Source organism: Gopherus evgoodei, unplaced genomic scaffold, assembly GCF_007399415.2.
Source record: "Gopherus evgoodei ecotype Sinaloan lineage unplaced genomic scaffold, rGopEvg1_v1.p scaffold_33_arrow_ctg1, whole genome shotgun sequence".
Lineage (NCBI taxonomy): Eukaryota > Metazoa > Chordata > Testudines > Testudinidae > Gopherus > Gopherus evgoodei.
In genome coordinates, this window is record NW_022060005.1 from 50,457 (window position 1) to 71,239 (window position 20,783).

General features: G+C 43.2%; 2 protein-coding genes and 1 pseudogene across 2 annotated transcripts; all 3 read right to left on the minus strand.

Moving 5' to 3' along the window:
* Nucleotides 1–1,453: 1,453 nt before the first annotated feature.
* LOC115641062 (olfactory receptor 11A1-like) lies at nt 1,454–2,392 on the minus strand. Its single transcript, XM_030544173.1, has one exon. The coding sequence runs from the start codon at nt 2,390–2,392 to the stop codon at nt 1,454–1,456; it is 939 nt and encodes a 312-aa protein (XP_030400033.1).
* A 5,858-nt stretch (nt 2,393–8,250) lies between these two features.
* LOC115641206 lies at nt 8,251–9,681 on the minus strand (annotated as a pseudogene).
* A 9,178-nt stretch (nt 9,682–18,859) lies between these two features.
* LOC115641236 (olfactory receptor 14A16-like) lies at nt 18,860–19,822 on the minus strand. The gene has a single exon (XM_030544303.1). It carries the CDS (start codon nt 19,814–19,816, stop codon nt 18,860–18,862), a length of 957 nt encoding a protein of 318 aa, XP_030400163.1. The 5' UTR covers nt 19,817–19,822.
* Between the last annotated feature and the right edge of the window lie 961 nt (nt 19,823–20,783).

Here is a 20,783-nt window from a genome sequence, read left to right on the forward strand (position 1 = left end):
AGGATTTCAAACTGACATATGCACATTCAACCACCGTTCTACACCTTTTGAGAATATATTTAAGCCTCCTTTTGGCATGGCCTCTGATCAGGATATGGTTTCATATGCCCCGGCAGAAGAAGGTACATGGGATCCCATAGAATAACCATGGGAACAGTAATTCCATGTATGACATTGTCATTTGGAATAGTGTTCCGGCCTGTCCATGAAAGGAGATGCCTGACTGACAGAAAACCCTGGCATCATGAACTTTTCCAGGGCAGGCCACACTGGTGTCCATAACTTTGCCTCTGTGGTCACCCAGGGCCTGCATACCCATGGAGTAATACCTTTTGCAGTGTCTGTATTCTGGCTCCTTGTGTACATACAATCATGGCCCCAGTTCAAATTCTGGTCATGCCAGGTCTGCATGACGATGGGTTCCCCCCAGTCTGTGCTTGTGGCCCTGCTGCAGAAACACTGGTCTACACAGGGGGCATCAGAGACTTTCCCAAGACCCATGAGCAATATCAGCCAGTTTGAATCTGCCAGGTCAGTATCATCCTCATCCTCCTCCAACAGGTGCCTTCTTTTGCAGGTCAAAAAATGCCCCCGAAATGCCCACCAGTGCCTCATGAAAGCTGTGCCCATTGCATGAAACAGGAGTGAAAGCACAAGCAAGACAAGTGCTTCAAACATTGACTGTAATGGGTTAGAGCAAAGAAACCCTTCTGGGAGCTGTGACCTGAGTTCCCAGACTACTTCTACCCCTGCTTTCCCTGACAGCTCAGGACTCCAGCATCTGTCTTGCTGAGCCAGACATTCCCGTCTGCTCCAACAAAGACCCAGGGTCTGAATTACTTGCCCTAAAGCTGCAGGTTTACCTGAAAGCAGCTAACAGAAGTGTGCTTTGCTTTAGCACTCAGATGCCCAACTCCCAATGGGGTCTAAACCCAAATAAATCAGTTTTACCCTGTATAAAGCTTATGCAGGACAAACTCATGCATTGTTCACTCTCTATAACACTGACAGAGAGCTATGCACAGTTGATTGCCCTCCAGGTATTAATATATACTCTGAGTTAATTAAAAAGTAAAAAGTGATTTTATTCAATACAGAAAGTAGGATTTAAGTGGTCCCAAGTAGTAACAGACAGAACAGAGTAAGTCACTGAGCAAAATAAAATAAGAGGCACAAATCTATGTCTAATCCATCTGAATACAGATAAGATCCTCACCAATTCCAGAACGCTCCCTTTTACAGACTAAACTCCTTTTAGGCAGTAGCAAGTATCCACTTTAGCCATGGATGGGAATGTCATCAACCCATAATGTAACATGTCCTCACATTCCACAAAGCGGTTCCCATTGGTGTGAGATTGGGCCCTACTAGATGTAAACTTTCTTGCTCGTTAAGCCAGATGGATTCTTTCACAGATCAGTGACTCGTTCTGAATTGATTTGAGCAACATATATTACCGGATGACTTTTCTCAGGGCCTCCTTCACCTCTTTGTTTCGCAGGCTGTAGATGAGAGGGCTGAGCATGGGAGTCAGGACTGTGTAGAAGACAGAGAACACTTTGTTCAGGGCTTTCAGTGTATTGGTTTTTGGTAGCAGACACACAGTCATTAGGGTCCCATAGAAAACTGTAACCACAATGAGGTGAGAGGAGCAGGTGGAAAAGGCCTTTTGCCTCCCAGTGGTGGAAGGGATTCTCAGTATAGTAGCAATGATACAAACATAGGATGTCACAGTTAATTGAAATGGGCAAGGCAGGTCTAGGGAGGTGAGTATTACACTAACCAGTGCGATCATGCTGGTGTCACTGAAGGAGAGTTTTAGCATTGGAGAAAACTCACAAAAGAAATGGTCAATTTCACTGAGGCCACAGAATGTTAATTGTGACATCAAACATATCATTATTACACAAATTAGAAATCCACTTATCCATGACCCCACTGCTAGCTGAAGGCACCACCTGCCATTCATCAGGGCTGCATAATGCAGGGGTTTGCATATCGCTACATATCGATCATAAGACATTACTGCTAGGAGATAACATTCTGTAGTTGCCAGAGAACCAAAGCAATAAAACTGTGCAAAACAGCCACTGACAGAAATGGTTCTGTCTCCAGTCAGGAGACAGGTGAGTAACCTGGGCCGGATGGTTGAGATGTAGCAAGTCTCCAGGCAGGACAAATTCACCAGGAAGTAGTACATGGGGCTGTGAAGGTGCTGATCACTGATAACTAGCGCAATGATGAGGATGTTCCCAGACATGGTCACAATGTAGATCACTAGGAAAAACAGGAGGAGAAGGACCTGCAGTTCAGGGAGATTCCCAAATCCCCGGAGGATGAATTCTGTGATGATTGTTTGATTGTCTTCTTTTGCTTTCTCTATGAGGTGCATCTAGGTACAAAGAAAAATACTAAAACTCAGAAGTGGGACTTTGAAAAGGACAAACATCCCATTAGCTTAAGCAAGTGTAGAAGGACAGATATCCAGAGGCATTTAAGCACCCAAACTTGCAGGTAGGCACCTAGTGGGATTTTCAAAAGTGCTTAGGCAACCAATGTGCCTTAAGGTCAGATTTTTAAAGCTATTTAAGTGCTGCAGCACACAGCATCGAAATGCCCAAGCCTAAGTCTCATTTTCTCACATTTAAGCACTGAGGAGTCTACAGTCTTCTGACAGCCAATGGGATTTAGACTCTTTCATGCCTAAATCCATTTTGAAAATGGAATTTAAGCTCCTAAATCAATTGAGTGTTGTTGCAACACAGAACTCAGCAACCTCTAAATAGCTTTATAAATCTGGTCCTCAGGGCTTTGCTGAATCAGGACCTGAATTCAAGCTATGCAGAGCCACAAAGGATCTGCTGTTCCTCAAAGGACGCTAGCCACTGGCAAGTTTTAGCCCACACTAAAAATGGTCAGCGGAACTAAGAGAGAGTAAAAGAATGGCTTTAACAAGAATGATCTCACAGCCTTTCCTCACATAAATAAATCTGAGGTCTAATTCTGATCTCCCAAATTGTTTTTTGCAATATTAACTTCTGCCAGAGTTCTTCCCATTTTACAGCTGCCCAGATGAGGTCAGAGCCATGAGCTGTAAATTCTGAGTAGACAGACAGACAGATAGAGCCTTTGTAGTTCAATTGTTTTTCTAGTAGTACACTCCATGGTCTAAGGTCCTTAATCAGCCTTCACTTAATGAATATTCCCAAATACCCAGAACAATGAAAGTTTGTTGGTCACAGACCCAGCAAAATTGTAGTATCTGAGTATTTTACAGTCCTTAATGTATTTATCCTAACAATGCCACAGTGAGATTGGAAAAGGTTTCTGTGCCCATTGTACAGATGGAGAATTGAGGCCCAGAGGGTCAGTTTGATAAGATACTTAGTGCCTAAAAATGCAGATCAGTTCCCAGTCGGATTACACAAAGTCCTTGGTCAGGCTCAGTGCCTAACTCCCATTCAGGCCAAAGGATATTAGATGCCTAACCTGCTTAGATGCTTTTCAGCATTCCTCTCGAGGCCCATCTACATCATTTGGTGCCTCAAGACCTTTAAAATCTGTCCTAAGCAATTCCCCCAAAGGGCCCCAGCGAGCCTGCTGCAGAACAGAGAATTGGCCCCATATGTCCAACATCTTAGGTTAGCCTCCTACCCAAATCCATCCAGAGCTATAGCTTGCTACATTATTCAATTTTCTGAATTACTCAATGATCTCTTATGACAGTGAGTTCCAGGAGGCAATGACACATTGTGTAAAAGAGAAAAATTTTTCATGTCTGAGTGCTAAACGTGTTGTCTGTTAAGTTGATTGGGTCACTCTTGATTTGTAGGTGCACATGATGGAGTTTCTCTGTCCCATTCATTAGTCCTTAACCTCTCACATGTCCCATCTTGTTCATCTCCTCTTTCAGTGAAACTCCCTGAGTCTTTTCTGAGGCTGGGATATTCAAAGGAACCTAAATAAATTAGACACTGTTGAAAAATTAAGGGGAGTTGGTCACCTACCTCCCCTGAAATTCCCAGGCCCATTAAATTCTGCCCATCCATGCATCTGCTTCTCTTCTCACCCTCTGCTTCCCAGCCCCATGCAATAAATTGAAAAAGAAGAGATGCTCTCTCCTCTCTTCCCCCAGCTCTGAGACAGCAGGTGCAGGTCAGGAGCCTGCATGTGAGCACCAGCAGAGGAGGGCATAAGCATGTTCTCCTCATGCTAGTGTCTGAGACACTGAGAGCACAACACTGACTAGCAGTACAGCTGGGAATTTCCCTCTGCCCAGTATCAGACGGATAGATGTGTTAGTCTGGATCCGTAAAAGCAGCAAAGAATCCTGTGGCACCTTATAGACTAACACACATTTTGGAATATGAACTTTCATGGGTGAATACCCACTTCGTCGGATGTATCCCTCTGCCCAGTACCCTGCCCCGTGCACAAAAGGAATGCCCCGAGCAAGCACATACAGACCCCTCTTCCCCTCCTCCCCTTCTTGGAACCCTGAGACACACTCTACCACAGCTGCACTCTGCTGCCCAGCTAAAGAGTTAGAGGGTCTGGGCCTGGATTTTGTTCAGCATCCTGGGTGCAACAGAACAGCTGGAACTCAATGCTCCCAGCCACACTCTGCAGTGTTGCAGTTCAGCCCTGTTCAGGGTGGGGGAGGATGAGACATATCAGGGCAGAATAGGAAGAGTGAGGGAGCAGGATATGCACAACTACGGTGTGTGCCTGAGAGACAGCTCCTGCTGTGCTCCTTCCCACTACTGCACCGTTTCCTCCCTATGTGAGATCCCCAGGATCTGACCACGGGCTTGTCTAAAGAGAGAGTTAGATCGTGACAAGCTGGGGTGTGAATCTGCAGAGCACTAGCCTGCCACATACTAACACGCTGTGTGGACCCTGCGCCAGTGCACTAAACATTCCCTGGTGCGTATTGACCTACCCTCATTTCAAACAGCACTAGGGCAAAATCCACTAGGGGACATCTAATGTGTGATAGCTGCATCTGCATGGCCCCTTACTGCACAACAACCTACTGCACTGTAGGTTTCCACCCCAGCTTGCCACGCACTGACTCCTTGTGTGAACAAACCCCAGGAAGGTTCAGATTTACCTTTAATCCTCAGCAAGAAGCAGCGACCTCTGTGTCGATGCTGAGTGGGTGTGGGAATCTGGTCTCCACTTCCTTGCTGCTCCCCTCTATGTCTCCTGCTCTCAGAGTTTGTCTACAGGGTGGGTTAGTGCTCTCAAGAGCAATGGGATTTCTAAAGGGCACCAACGTCTGGCTTGCGAACTGGCTCATGTAGACTTGCTGGTGCCCACTGAAAGTTCCTTTGTGCACAACACATTGGGACACTTTAGAATTAACACTCCACTGTGGTGCACCACCGCCCCATATGGACAAGCCCTTATTCACTCTGCAAAGACACCTACCTTCCACTTCTGCACTGGTCTGGCTTTTGTTTTCTTGCCTGATGCGCACACCTGTGTATATTACAAGAGACCTCCATGCCTCCTGCTCTGGAGCCTTCCAGGGTTTATAGGGGAAAGAAGCCTCATGTTGGCACAGGCAGCTCTTAGGATCTCCACTGAGGCTGCTGCTAAGGATCCCTGCTTTGAAAGTGCCCTCAGGAGGGAATTCAATGCTATGATGCTTGTTAAGACAGTGTAAACCTCAAGGCCATTGACTACTGAGGCGTGGTCTCCACTACAGAGTTAGGCTGACTCAAGGCATCTTACGTCAACCTAACTATGGAAGCGTTTACACTTAAATTTCACTCCCCCTGATGTTACTGCTCCACTACGCTGACTAAATAACCTCACCTCCACGAGCGGAGTTGAGTCAAGAATGATGTAGTTAGTGTCAATGTAGACACTGCGTTGCTTATGTTGAATGTTATTGGCTTTCAGGAGCCCTCCAACAATGCCCCACACTGGCAGTGCAAGGGGGAGAGTGCTCCTGGTGAGGTTACGCACCACCGACACGAGGAGCAAAGTGCAGACACGCACGAGCAATGTAATTACTGCGGTGACTGCCGACATAAGTTAGGTCGACTTAATTTTGTCTGTAGACATGGTCTAAGTTAGAGAAGAATGAGTTCCTTAGGATTTGGCCTATAGAAGTCATTCTTTGCTGATTGTCTGGGCTAGCTTGCCCATTCCTGGGTGAATTAACAGGTGTGTTGTATGTAAGACCTGGGAGGTAATTGTTGTGCTCTACTTGGTACTGGTGAGGCCTCAGCTGGAGTAGCATGTCCAGTTCTGGGCACCAAACTTTAAGAGGTATGGGGAAAAATTAGACACAGTCTAGAGGAGAGCAACAAAAATGATAAAGAGGTTTAGAAAACCTGAGTTTTGAGTAAAGGTAGAAAGAATTGGGTGTGTTTAGTCTGGAAAAGAGAAGGGTGAGGGGGGATGTGGTAACAGTCTTCAGAGATGTACCAGGTTGTTAGAAAGAGGATGATGATCCATTGTTCTCCACATGCACCGAGGGTAGGACAAGAAAGTAGCTATAACAAAACATGGAGAGGAGTGGAAGGAGCACTGTGGAATCACAGAGCAACTGTGTGGCCCAGTAGAAGCCACTGGATTGGGACTACCCGTTGCTCTGCGACTGGCTTATTGAATGACCATGGGCAAGTCACATCACCGCTCTATGCTTCAGTTTCCCATCTGTAAAATGGGGAATATGATGTCAAGCTCTTGGAGAGCTGCTGATAAAAAGCACAATATAAAAACAAGGTATTTTGATTATTACTGATCCCCATGCTAAGGGGAGGCTGCAGTGGGTGCTGCACAATTCCGGGCACCGCAAGAAACATCACCGGTATATACAATAAAATTAAAAGATGGCAAATTCTGGACCAATAAATACCTTTTTTCACTATGTTATCATAGGCAATTACTCTAAGCAACAGGTTGTTTTTCTCTAGGGACCGGACAGAAACACAAACACTCAGACACTCTCATGTATTCTACTGCATAAACATACTCTGCTTTTGTCTGTCGTATATGTAGTGTACACAACCATGCACAAAGATGATCTTCTAATACTAATGAAAGGTCAACTTCTGAGATCCTTCCTCAGTGTGGACGTGAGTAGATCTACACGGTTGGCGTGTGGAACACCAGAGCAGTGCACTTACACCAGGGCTAGAACAAAATGACCCCAGACAAGAAACTTACACCAGTGTTTATGTCACTACTGAGTGTAGCCCAGAGACTTTGGACCACAACATCATCAGTACTAAACTGGTGATGTCACTGGTTCTACTCTGCATTGGTGCTAGTCTAGCTGATTTGGGAAATTCATTTAGGTTAAAATAATAAATGACAGCTACTTGAGGCTTTTTGTTCCCTAACATATAATTAATAATACAATAATATCCCAACAGTATACACATAATCATTTCAGAAGGAACTAAGCCATGCAGAAACCTCTTTTGCTCTCTTTTTCATTGTGAGGAGGAAACCTTCAGTTTGCTCTGAAAACCCCATCAAAGAGATGACATATGGGCAGTCCCAAGACAGGACAAACATTGAAAATCCTATATCACCGAACACTCACCATGTCATCAAGCCTTTCCACCTCCAAAACCTCCTAAAACAAAGAAAAAAACCAAACCACCAAACAATCTGTTAAGCAAAAATAAGCTAACAATCTAACAAACACACACACAAACCAAAAACACAAAAAACAAATGCACTGATACCTCAATCTGAGTTTTTATCCCAAAATATAAGATGAGCCAGAGACTTCACTAGGGACTTTGCTATGGCTACTGATTTTATAGGCAATGGTCTCAGATAGTACAAGTCTGTCGCCTCTTATGCGCATTTAACATGCACAATATCAACTTTACGCGGTTGGCAAAAACAAAAACAAAAAAAAGAGAAAAACAACCATTTTAACACTATACCTGTAGTGCGGACGATTCCACCCGCCATTGAACTCAATGGAATTTTGACTATATGCGATTTTTGCTTTACGCGCTAACCACGGAACAGAACTCCTGCCTAAGATGAGACAGACCTTTATGGTAATTGGTAGCAGTATATGATAGATAGATTCCGATCTTATTTACATTGGTGTGAACCTAGAGAAACTCCTTTTTTTCTTGAGTCATGTTTGTCTGTATTTTTACTAGTGGAAATACCTATCTCAACATAAACAGATAGCATAGTATTTTCTAATGAAGGCAATAATGCCATCAGCTGATTCTATTTATAAAGAAACATAGAATGAAATTGCTACTGAAGGAGAAATATGGACATTTTGTTCTTAGTGAATAACCTCCAACCTCTCTATTTACTCAGAGCGTCTTTGATCTCTTTGTTTCTCATGCTGTAGATGATTGGATTCATCATTGGTGGCAACACAGAATAGAGAACAGCCACCACGAGATACAGACCTGACATTGAGCTGGAGGTGGGTTTCAGGTAGGGAAACGCAGAAGTACAAAACAACAAGGAGACCACAAAGAGGTGAGGGAGGCAGGTGGAGAAGGCTTTATGCCTGCCCTGCCCAGAGGGGATTCTCAGCACTGCTTTGAAGATCTGAACATATGACACAATTATAAAAACAAAGCAGCTTGAGGCTAAGCACACACTAAAGATGAGAAACCCGACTTCAAAGTGGTACGAGTCAGAGCAGGCAAGCTTGAGGAGCTGGGGATTTCACAGAAGAACTGATCCACCATGTTGCCTCTCTCGGAGAAAAACTTAGTTCTCGCTTTTAGTTTGGGTGCAGCAAAATCAAATACTTTATTATTTCTCAAGCAATATTAATTGAGGGAGGGAGTGCCCTAGGACACTGGGTTGCCCCAGTCCCGGACAGGTCTCTCCACAGGTAAACAATTACAGCAAGGATTTATACCTTTGTTACAGACAATAGCAAGCAATATTACAGACATGATGAGCAACAGATGCATTTTGTTTATGCATAGGCTATCCTGCTATCTTATTTTTCTCAGCTTCTGGGCGTCAGCCTACAGATTTAATTATCAGTGCAAGGTCGTAATAACTTCTCACACAGTTCTTTTCTGCTCGCCTCACACAATCCTCGCTTCTACAAGTCTCACGTCATTAGGGTTACAGCTGGCCTAACTCTTGTTAACAAACTGACATGCATTAAGATCCCCTACAAATTCTTGTCAATTCTTTCCCTTCTTCCTCACCTCCACAGAAAGATATTGCAAACGTGTTCCCAGTGTGCAGTGCAGAGTAGATCATACCACTGATCCAGGCACTGGCTGCCATTTGGACAAAAGCTCTCCTGTTCATCACTGTCTCATAGTGCAATGGCTGGCAAATGGCAACATATCGGTCATATGCCATGATGATCAGTATGGCAAAATCTGCTGAAGCAAAGAAGAAGAAGAAAAAGACTTGGGTGACACATCCAGAATAAGGAATCGATCTTGTGTTCATGAGAGAATTGGCCATGGATTTGGGGATGGTGACAGAGATGGAGCCGAGGTCTAGGATGGACAGATTCATCAGGAAGAAGTACATAGGGGTGTGAAGATGGTGGTCAAGGGCTATGGCTGTGATGATGATAAGGTTTCCCAGCAAGGATGACAGGTAAAGCATTAGAAACACCACAAAGTGTAAAATCTGCAGCTCCTTAATGTCAGAGAATCCCAGGAGAAGAAATTCAGTCACGGTGGTTTGGATGGACATTGTCTTCCTCAGTACATTGTGTGATGGCTGTGGATGGAATGAGAAGGACAATGGTTTAGAGCGACAGAAGGAATGTCCTTGATTCTCCTTTCCCTAATATCTCATTATATGAATGTCAAAGGTTCACAGAACTCACCACTTACAATGACAAGGTGTTGTTACTGCTCCTCGCCTCTGACAATCAATGAGTTGTGTTATCACAGTAGTGTAAATTGTGTCACCTGCTTTAAAGTCAATGGAGCTTCATCACTTTTGCCATCTGAGGATTTTGCCCATGGTGTGGCTGGATAAAATGCAGTATGAAGGATGGATAAAAGCACACTCCACATACAACAATTCTTGCAAAGAAGATCCCTGTATTGCGACCATCACCAAGCTCACAATTTGGGAACGAAACTCATAAAGTCATATGCTAACACAGCCTTATTCCCACTTTTCAGGGCAATATGACATAGACTCGGAAATGGCAAAGATGCTTAATGACTTCTTTGTTTTGGTCTTCACTGAGAAGTCTGAAGGAATGTCTAGTATAGTGAATGCTTACGGGAAGAGGGTAGGTTTAGAAGAGAAAATAAGGAAAGAGCAAGTAAAAAAGCACTTAGAAAAGTTAGATGCCTGCAAGTCACCAGGGCCTGATGAAATGCATCCTAGAATACTCAAGGAGTTAATAGAGGAGGTATCTGAGCCTCTAGCTATTATCTTTGGGAAATCATGGGAGACGGGGGAGATTCCAGAAGACTGGAAGGGGGCAAATATAGTGCCCATCTATAAAAAGGGAAACAAAAACAACCCAGGAAACTACAGACCAGTTAGTTTAACTTCTGTGCCAGGGAAGATAATGGAGCAGGTAATCAAAGAAATCATCTGCAAACACTTGGAAGGTGGTAAGGTGATAGGGAATAGCCAGCATGGATTTGTAAAGAACAAATCGTGTCAAACTAATCTGATAACGTTCTTTGATAGGATAACGAGCCTTGTGGATAAGGGAGAAGCGGTGGATGTGATATACCTAGACTTTAGTAAGGCATTTGATACAGTTTCGCATGATATTCTTATAGATAAGCTAGGAAAGTACAATTCAGATGGGGCTACTATAAGGTGGGTGCATAACTGGCTGGATAACCGTACTCAGAGAGTAGTTGTTAATGGCTCCCAATCCTGCTGGAAAGGTATAACAAGTGGGGTTCCGCAGGGGTCTGTTTTGGGACCGGTTCTGTTCAATATCTTCATCAACGATTTAGATGTTGGCATAGAAAGTACGCTTATTAAGTTTGCGGACGATACCAAACTGGGAGGGATTGCAACTGCTCTGGAGGACAGGGTCAAAATTCAAAATGATCTGGACAAATTGGAGAAATGGTCTGAGGTAAACAGGATGAAGTTCAATAAAGATAAATGCAAAGTGCTCCACTTAGGAAGGAACAATCAGTTTCACACATACAGAATGGGAAGAGACTGTCTAGGAAGGAGTATGGCAGAAAGAGATCTAGGGGTCATAGTAGACCACAAGCTTAATATGAGTCAACAGTGTGATACTGTTGCAAAAAAAGCAAACGTGATTCTGAGATGCATTAACAGGTGTGTTGTAAACAAGACACGAGAAGTCATTCTTCCGCTTTACTCTGCGCTGGTTAGGCCTCAACTGGAGTATTGTGTCCAGTTCTGGGCACCGCATTTCAAGAAAGATGTGGAGAAATTGGAGAGGGTCCAGAGAAGAGCAACAAGAATGATTAAAGGTCTTGAGAACATGACCTATGAAGGAAGGCTGAAGGAATTGGGTTTGTTTAGTTTGGAAAAGAGAAGACTGAGAGGGGACCTGATATCAGTTTTCAGGTATCTAAAAGGGTGTCATCAGGAGGAGGGAGAAAACTTGTTCACCTTAGCCTCCAATGATAGAACAAGAAGCAATGGGCTTAAACTGCAGCAAGGGAGATTTAGGTTGGACATTAGGAAAAAGTTCCTAACTGTCAGGGTAGTTAAACACTGGAATAGATTGCCTAGGGAAGTTGTGGAATCTCCATCGCTGGAGATATTTAAGAGTTGGTTAGATAAATGTCTATTAGGGATGGTTTAGACAGTATTTGGTCCTGCCATGAGGGCAGGGGACTGGACTCGATGACCTCTCGAGGTCCCTTCCAGTCCTAGAGTCTATGAGTCTATGAGTCTATAAAGGCACCTTTCTTCTTCTTTAGGTGCTTAAACCCTTTGTAATCCTGGTCCTGTGTCTATCCTGTCAACTTCCAAGGCCTGGAAATAGGGATTCTAGTCCCATTTACCTCCTGTATGTCCTTTGGCAGCACTGAGCTAGACTGGCTTTAACTGGTGGGTCAACTCTGAGCCAAAAGCTGCTAGTGCACAGAAAACAAACTGTGGCTATCAGGTCTGCTACTCAGTCAATTTTTCCCGTTCAGTAACTGTCCCTTTTACACAGAAACTAACCTAGTTTCAAGAGAAAAAATGGTTTTGAAACTATGGTATTATTGAACAGGACTAATGTTCCCCACCCTTGTTCAAAGCCCCATTTCAGATTAGAGAGGGTTGGAAATTTAGAATTTTTTTTATAGTAGTAGGAAAATGAATTTTTGAACTACACAAAGATGTTCAAGGAAAGTATCTCCTCTTCTCAGGTGTTTTGTTTGGTTTTGTTGAAATCTGAAAATTCCAACATTCTTTGGTTTGCAATGTACAATTTCCAGTTTACAGTAGTTTTTAGCTGAAAATAAATTAGTTTTTGGTTGCCAAACCCTGCAAACATTTCTGATTTCTGATGCAAAGTCAAAATTATTCACCTTCTTTTCTTCTAACTGGATCTAGATGTCTGACAAGACAGAGTTAAATCCTTAGAATTCAAATTGTAACTTAAATTTACTTTCTGCTGGAAAGAAATCTGACAGGCTCTAGATGTTTGATAATAAAAGTCTTAAAGAGTTTGAATTACAATTCATATATCTAGTATTAAATTTGTCTCTATATAATACCTTCACGTATATCATTGAAAGCAAAATTGATTCTCCAGCGCCAGGATTCTTTGGTCATCTCTTTCTCATGCCCCCATTACTGTATTTTCCAGTGGCAGTTTCCATCTCAATTCGCTGGATTTCCTGAGTCTCTCTGCAGTCCCTAGCAGACAGGGATCCACACTCCACAGAGGAGTGCTTCCTGCTCAACTCCTTGGACAGGCTTGGCTGAGAGACGAAGGACTAAATGGGATCAGAGACTGAAAACTCCTCCCAGCTTCCCTCTTGTGCAGGGTTCAGACATGTCACAGCCCAGGATGTTCCTGCTCCCGGGCAAAATATTTGAATCCAGTCTCCAAGGCTTTAAGCCCAGCTCTGATATCACCTCTGGAGCAAATCACCCTGACAACCTGCCCCACTCTAACCCCACAGAAGGAGAACAGCACCCGCCCTGGATCTCACATCATGGTAGCACCCCCAGAAGGACCCTTGGCTAAAAACCAGGCAGAGCAGAAGCCCAAAGCATGTCCCAAGGTGTTTGCAAAATAAAACTGGGATTTCTAACGCAAACACATGATCTACAATAACTAAGAGCCTAGTGGCACCAGAATCTCAGGTGGTCTGGAATAGGCTGTTCCTTCACCATGTAATCACTTCTGGGTGAGCAGAGATTTTTTTTTCCCCTCCTGCATTGTGTCAGCAGCTCTTGGGATGCTTCTGCTAGAGCAACACACAGCCTGTATGCTTGAAGTCAGTCACCCAGAAGTACCCAGAGGTGAAGATTTAAAACAAAAGGCCAGGTCATGAGCTTGTGTAAATTGTTACATTTTCATTGAGTTCGTGGTAGTTTGGACCTTTTATGCCAACTGGGAATCTGGGCCTTTGATTTCTGTCATCGGTGGCAAATTACATCAGCTGGGGATCTAGCCCATTGCACAGTTTAAATCCCTATTTTTTGCCTGCCAATCTGATCTGAAGCTGATTCAAAAGTTCTGAACCTGTCTGCATTTTCTTAGCTCTTTGCCCCATGGGTTTAATTACAAGTGTAACTTTTATTGGTGATGGAGAATGGTTCAGTCCCACTAGGGATAGAACCTTGGAGGAATTCAGTGTTGCACTTTTCAAGTATCTGATCTTCAACTTCTGTTGGAATGAATGGCCCAGAATCTCTCTTTCTTTCTTTCTCAGTCATTACATTTTTTATTTTTTTTTACTACAGACAGAATTAAACTAAAAAGTTCAGTGAGGACACGTTTTCTAGGAACTGCACAAAGACCTCCAGTCCATTTCTTAAGGCCACCATGAAGCTATCACAAGGCACGAATTTTGATGCTTATGCCAACATAGTAAGTAATGGCCTGGCGGGGGAATGGTTCCTGTGCGCCCCTAGGCAGTGATGAATGCAAGGCTGGATGCTGAACACTGCAAAGCTCAGGGATGGATGTTTCTGTTTCGCCAGGATGAAGAGAGGGGCCAATTGTGAAATCTGATAATAGATAAGTTTCCACTTGACAGACCCTTCAGCTGGCATTTTCAAAGCAACCTCATTTTCAAAGCTGTCCACCTACTACTGACTGTCAGATACCCAATAATAACAGCCTTTTACTTATACTCATCTGGCATCAGATTGTTCTGCATGATGTAGAGGTGAGATGGTCTCCGCTGAGATGGGAGCAGCCCTATATTTTAAATGCTCAAACGCATGAGTGTTTGGTCCCGGGGTCTGTGTTCAGCTCATATTAAAGAGACAGGGCCATTTGTAGAACCCATTTCTGGATATGGCTGCAGTTTACAAAGTCCTTCAGTGTCAGGAAGGGCTCAAAGATAGTGTTTTTGGATCTGTCTCCAGCCTTCTGGGATGATATTGTTAAAGCCTCGTAGGGGATCTCGGACACTCAGGGCTAGATTCACAGAAGGAATTAGGCCCTGATTTTTTAAGGTATTTAAGCATCTAGTGGGACTTTCAAAACACCCTTGATTTCAATTGGATTTAGGTGCCTAAATGCTTTTGAAAATCCCACCAGGACACCTAAATGCCTTTAAAAATCTTGCCCTTTGGTATTCTAACTCTTAGCATTGCATACCTAACTTTTAGGCACTTAGAAAATCACCATGATTCACAAAGCCTTTGTTCGGAGCCCAGGCTCCCTGTTCAATGAATGGGGAGAGGTAAACCCTAAATTGGATCCACAATTGCCAGCATGAGGTGCGGAGGTGCCTAACTTAATCAATGGGAGATGATGACTAGATGAGTGTGTGCTAAGCCAAACCCCCTCACAGAGATAGTTACCTACGTCGAGCTGGTGGGTGGCACCAATCCCTGTTAGTGATCCATAACTGGGAACCCTCTCCTTGGGTCTGGCACCTATGGTGTTTTGTGTGACTAGGAGAAGGCCCTCCTGTTTAACTGTTAGCCCATTGGTTATGGTACTTATCTGGCATGGGGAACATCCCGATACAAGTCCCCCTTCTGCCCGAGGAGAAGAGATTTGAAGGAGGATCTGCCACCCAGTGTCCTAATAACTGAGCTGTGGGATATTCTGATGTGGGGCTCCCTCAATCCGTTCAAGCAGTTCCACTTTGGATTAAATAATTAAAGAATCATTGGGTCACAGAGGGAGAGGGAGAACATGAGAATTACCCTGTAGCCTAATGGTCAGAGCACTCACCTGGGAGACCCAGTGTCCAGTTCCCCTGCTCCAATAACTCTTTAATTATTTTTCCAGAGTGGAACAGTTTCAACCTGAGTGACTATTGGAGCCTCACATCAGAATATCCCTAACACTGATGACATGGAGAGTGGCACTGCATCCTTTCTCTGTGCAAGTCCTTGTCAATCTTGATCTCTCTCTCTACTCCATTCATCAGTGTGGTGCCTAAAGTCACTGACACATCAGGTCTCAGAATCCTAATGATTGAAAGAAGCCAGAAGGGGAGAGTAATTCCAGTGCACCAATTGCAGGGCTTTATTTAACTCGGAAAGAAGAGAAATGGAGACAGTGTCAGAGTCTAGTACCACTTTGGTTTTAGCCTTAAGCCCTATCCATATCTCTAACTCATATACAACTGGGATTAGAGTATGAGTTTACCTTTAAACCTTCAATGGGGCCACTCATAAGATTAAAGTTAAGAACATGCTGAAGTGGCTGCGGAATCAGGACCATTGTACAGAATATACAAAGGAAGTGAGTTTTAAATTCACAATCGTGAGCAGATCTTCAGCTGGTATAAATTCTCAGAGATCTATTGACTTCAATAGAGCTATGACAATTTAAATCAGCTGAGGATAGGCCTAAGGATCCTGACTGCGATACTTCCATTTGCTCTGAGAAGCAAACCAGAGCACGTTAAAAACGTATCCGGTCAAAACAGCTCAAAGTTCAAACACTAAGTGCCTTAGAATGAGCTGTTTGTAAATAAGTAATGGAGTAAGATATAGTCATATAAATCTTTGCTAAATAATGTTTAATAAGGAGTTCTTTTAAGAAAATCATGATCTGGACATAGACAATGGAAAAGACGCACAATAATTTGCACAATAATTTCCATAGATTATTCATTATCTAGCTAGCTAGCTTCTACAATTCACAATCAAATAGAAATCTATCATTATGACTAAAAGAGGTTGTGTGTTAGGACAAGGAACGGTCCTGTCTATCTGTCTCTCTATCTAATCTAATGCTTTTGTCTGTCATATATGTAGTGTATACAACCATGCACAAAGATGATATTCATGCATGCATCTGACGAAGTGCGTATTCACCCACGAAAGCTCATGCTCCAAAACGTCTGTTAGTCTATAAGGTGCCACAGGACACTTTGCTACTTTTACAGATCCAGACTAACACAGCTACCTCTCTGATACTAGACAAATTAGAGGATTGAGCTAAAATTAATCTGAAGAGGTTCAACAAAAACTAGTGCAGAGTCCTGAAGTTAGGACGGCAGAATCCCATGCACTGTTACTGACTAGGGACCAAGTGGCAAGGCAGCAGTCCTGCAGAAAAGGACCTAGGGGTTACAGTGGACGAGAAGCTGGCTATGTGTCAACAGTGTGCCCTTGTTGCCAAGAAGGCTAATGACATTTTGGGCTGTATAAGTAGGAGCATTGCCAGCAGATGGAGGGATGTTCTCAGTGGTTCTCGTTCCCCTCTATTCAGCGTTGGTGAGGCCTCATCTGGAGTACTGTGTCCAGTTTTGGATACCACACTACAAGAAGGATGTGGAAAAATTGGAAAGACTCCAGAGGAGGGCAACCAAAATGTTTAGGAGGCTGGAGCACATGATTTATGAGAAGAGGCTGAAGTAACCGGGATTATTTAGTCTACAGAAGGGAAGAATGAGGGAGGATTTGATAGCTGCTTTCAACTACCTGAAAGGGGGTTCCAAATAGGATTGATCTAGACTGTTCTCAGTGGTAGCAGATGACAGAACAAGGAGTAATGGTCTCAAGTTGCAGTGTGGGAGGTTTAGGTTGGATGTTAGAAAAACTTTTTCATTAGGAGGGTGGTGAAGCACTGGAATGGGTTACCTAGGGAGGTGGTGGTATCTCCTTCCTTGGAGGTTTTAAGGTCAGGCTTGACAAAGCCCCGGCTGGGATGATTTAGTTGGGGATTGGTCCTGCTTGGATCAGGGGGTTGGACTAGATTACCTCCTGAGGTCCCTTCCAATGCTAATAGTCTATGATTCTATGATTTATGAATCCAAATTTGGCCTCATTATTCCGAGTCAGAATTTCTTTAGGAAACTCTGGAAAATGTTTTTCTTTAAAACAGCCTTTCCACTATAGCAAGAATGACAGTTTTTATATATTCATGTAGGTTAAAATAATAAAAAGATGCATAACATATAATTAATTACACAATAATACCCCAACAGTATACACATAATCATTTCAGTAGGACCTAAGCCATGCAGAAATCTCTTTTGCACATTATGCGGAGCAAACTTTCTGTTCACTCAGAAAACCATATCAACGAGAAGACATATGGACAGTCCCAAGAAAGGACAAACATTGAAAACCCTGTCTCACCAAACACTCACCATCTCCTCAGGCCTTTCCATCTTCAAAACCTCCTAAAAAGAAAGAAACAAACCACCAAGCAGTTAGGCAAAAATAAGCTAAAAATCTTTCAAACAAACAAATCATCCTGTATACAATACTATAAAATAAAATACAATACAATTAAAATACAATAACAACCCTCCTGTATACAATACTATAAAATCCCTCCTAGCCAGAGGCACCAAAATCCTTTTGACTGTAAAGTGTTAAGAAGCTCAGGTAACCTGGCTAACCCCTGACCCAAAGGACCAATAAGGGGACAAGATACTTTCAAATCTGGGAGTGGGGGAAGGCTTTTGTTTGTGCTCTTTGTTTTGGTGGTGTTCGCTCTTGGGACTAAGAGGGACCGGACAACAACCCGTGTTCTCCAAATCTTTTTGAATCAGTCTCTCATATTTCAAACTTGTAAGTAACAGTCAGGCAAGGAGTATTAATTTATTGTTGTTTTCTCAACTTGTGAATTTTACCTTTGCTAGAGGGAAGTTTATCCCTGTTTTATTGTAACTTTGAAACTAAGGCTACAGGGGTTCCTCTGGGCTCTTTGAATCTGATTACCCTGTAAAGTTATTTTCCATCCTGATTTTATAAAGATGATTTTTACATTATCTTTTTAATAAAATCCTTCTTTTAAGAACCTGACTGATTTTTCCATTGTCCAAAGACCCAGGGGTTTGGGTCTTTGATCACTTTGTAATCAAGCCTCCCTAGGAAAGGGTGTGTAAGGGCTTGGGGGGATATTTTGAGGGAAGAGGAACTCCAAGTGTTCCTTTCCCTGTTTCTTGTTAAGTCACTTAGTGGTGGCAGGGTACCAGGTTTTAACCTATGCTGGTAGAAATAAGATAAGGGGGCTTTCATGCGGGTCCCTACATCTGTACCCTAGAGATCAGAGTGGGGAAGGAACACTGACTATGATTACTTATTTTATAGGCAATGATCTCAGATACTATGGTAAATGGTAGCAATACACGACAGATAGATTACAATCTTATTAACATTGCTGTGTAAACATACAGAAACTCCTTTTATTCTTGAGTCATGTTTGTTTGTATTTTTACTAGTGGAAATATCCAATTCTGCATAAACTGCACAGTATTTTCTCATGGAGGTAATAAGATCATCAGCTGATTATATTTATAAAGAAACAATGAAATTGCTATCAAAGGAGAAATATGGACATTTTGTTCTTAGTGAATAACCTCCAACCTATCCATTTACTCAAAGCATCTTTGATCTCTTTGTTTCTCATGCTGTAGATAATCGGATTCATCATGGGTGGCAACACGGAATAGAGAACAGCCACTATGAGATTCAGAACTGATGTTGAGCTGGAGGTGGGTTTCAGGTAGGCAAAGGCAGAAGTACAGAGGAACAACAAGACTACAAAAAGGTGAGGGAGGCAGGTGGAGAAGGCTTTATGCCGGCCCTGCTTAGAAGGGATTCTCAGCACTGCTTTGAAGATCTGAACATATGACACAATTACGGAAACAAAGCAGCTGGAGGCTAAGCACATACTAAAGATAAGAAACCCGACTTCAAAGCGATATGAGTCAGAGCAGGCGAACTTGAGTATCTGGGGGATTTCACAGAAGAACTGATCCACCATGTTTTCTCCACAGAAAGACATTGCAAACGTGTTCCTTGTGTGCAGTGCAGAGTAGAGAATACCACTGATCCAGGCACTGGCTGCCATTTGGACACAAGCTCTCCTGTTCATCACGATCTCATAGTGCAGTGGTTGGCAGATGGCGACATATCGGTCATATACCATGACAGTCAGTATGGCAAAACCTGCTGAAACAAAGACAACAACTAGAAAAATTTGAGTGACACATCCAGAATACGAAATTGATCTGGTGTTCATGAGGGAATTGGCCATGGATTTGGGGATGGTGACAGAGATGGAGCCGAGGTCTAGGATAGACAGATTCATCAGGAAGAAATACATGGGGATGTGAAGGTGGTGGTCAAGGGCTATGGCTGTGATGATGAGAAGGTTCCCGAGCAGGGATATTAGGTAAAGCAGTAGAAACACCACAAAGTGTAAAATCTGCAGCTCCTGAATGTCAGAGAATCCCAGGAGAAGAAATTCAGTCACGGTGGTTTGGTTGGACATTGTCTTCCTTAGTACATTATGTGATGGCTGTGGAGGGAATGAGAAGGACAATGGTCAGGATTACACTGACAAAGGGAATGTCCCTGATTCCCCTTTCTCTAATATCTCATTATATGAATGTCAAAGGTGCACAGTACTCATCACTTACAATGACAAGGTGTTGTTACTGCTCCTCGCCTCTGACAATCAATGAGTTGTGTTATCACAGTAGTGTAAATTGTGTCACCCGCTTTAAAGTCAATGGAGCTTCATCACTTTATCCCATCTGAGAATTTTGCCCATGGTGCGGCTTGATAAAATGCAATATAAAGGATGGAACAAAGCACACTCCAAATCCAACAATTTTTGCAAAGAAGGTCCCTCCATTGCGACCATCACCAAGCTCACAAGTTGGGAATGAAACTCATAAACTCAAATGTGAACACAGCCTTATTCCCACTTTGCAGGGCAATATGACAGACTCACCCAGAATCATAAGTGACAGCTCCTCTTTAAAGTTTCTATCCCAAATTCTGTGCTTAGATGGTCAGTTGCCTGCTTCCAAATTGATTTATGGCACAAAATCCCAGCTGCACAGCTGCCTGGGTGTAACAATGGGATAGTAGTATCCCTCCGTCATCGTTATATCATTTACTCTATGCATTGTGGTGCAGTGGTTGTCAGGACACCTGGACTCTGTTCTTGTTTCTGCCAGTGACCTGCTCTGTAACCTTGGGCCAGTCATTTCCCCTCTTTCTGCCTCTGTTTCAACCCCCCCTCACCGCCCACTTCCGTATCTACTAGGACTGTAAGGGCTTTCGGAGAGAGGTTGTGGGACAGATTTTTAAAGGTATTGAGACAGAAAGTGGGATTCGCAAAAGAATCAAGCCCCCTTGAAATCAAAGAGTTGTGAGCTCCTGGGTGCTTCTGAAAATACCACTAGGCATATCTTTGGAAATGTAGCCCTTTGTCTTACTCTAATTATGTT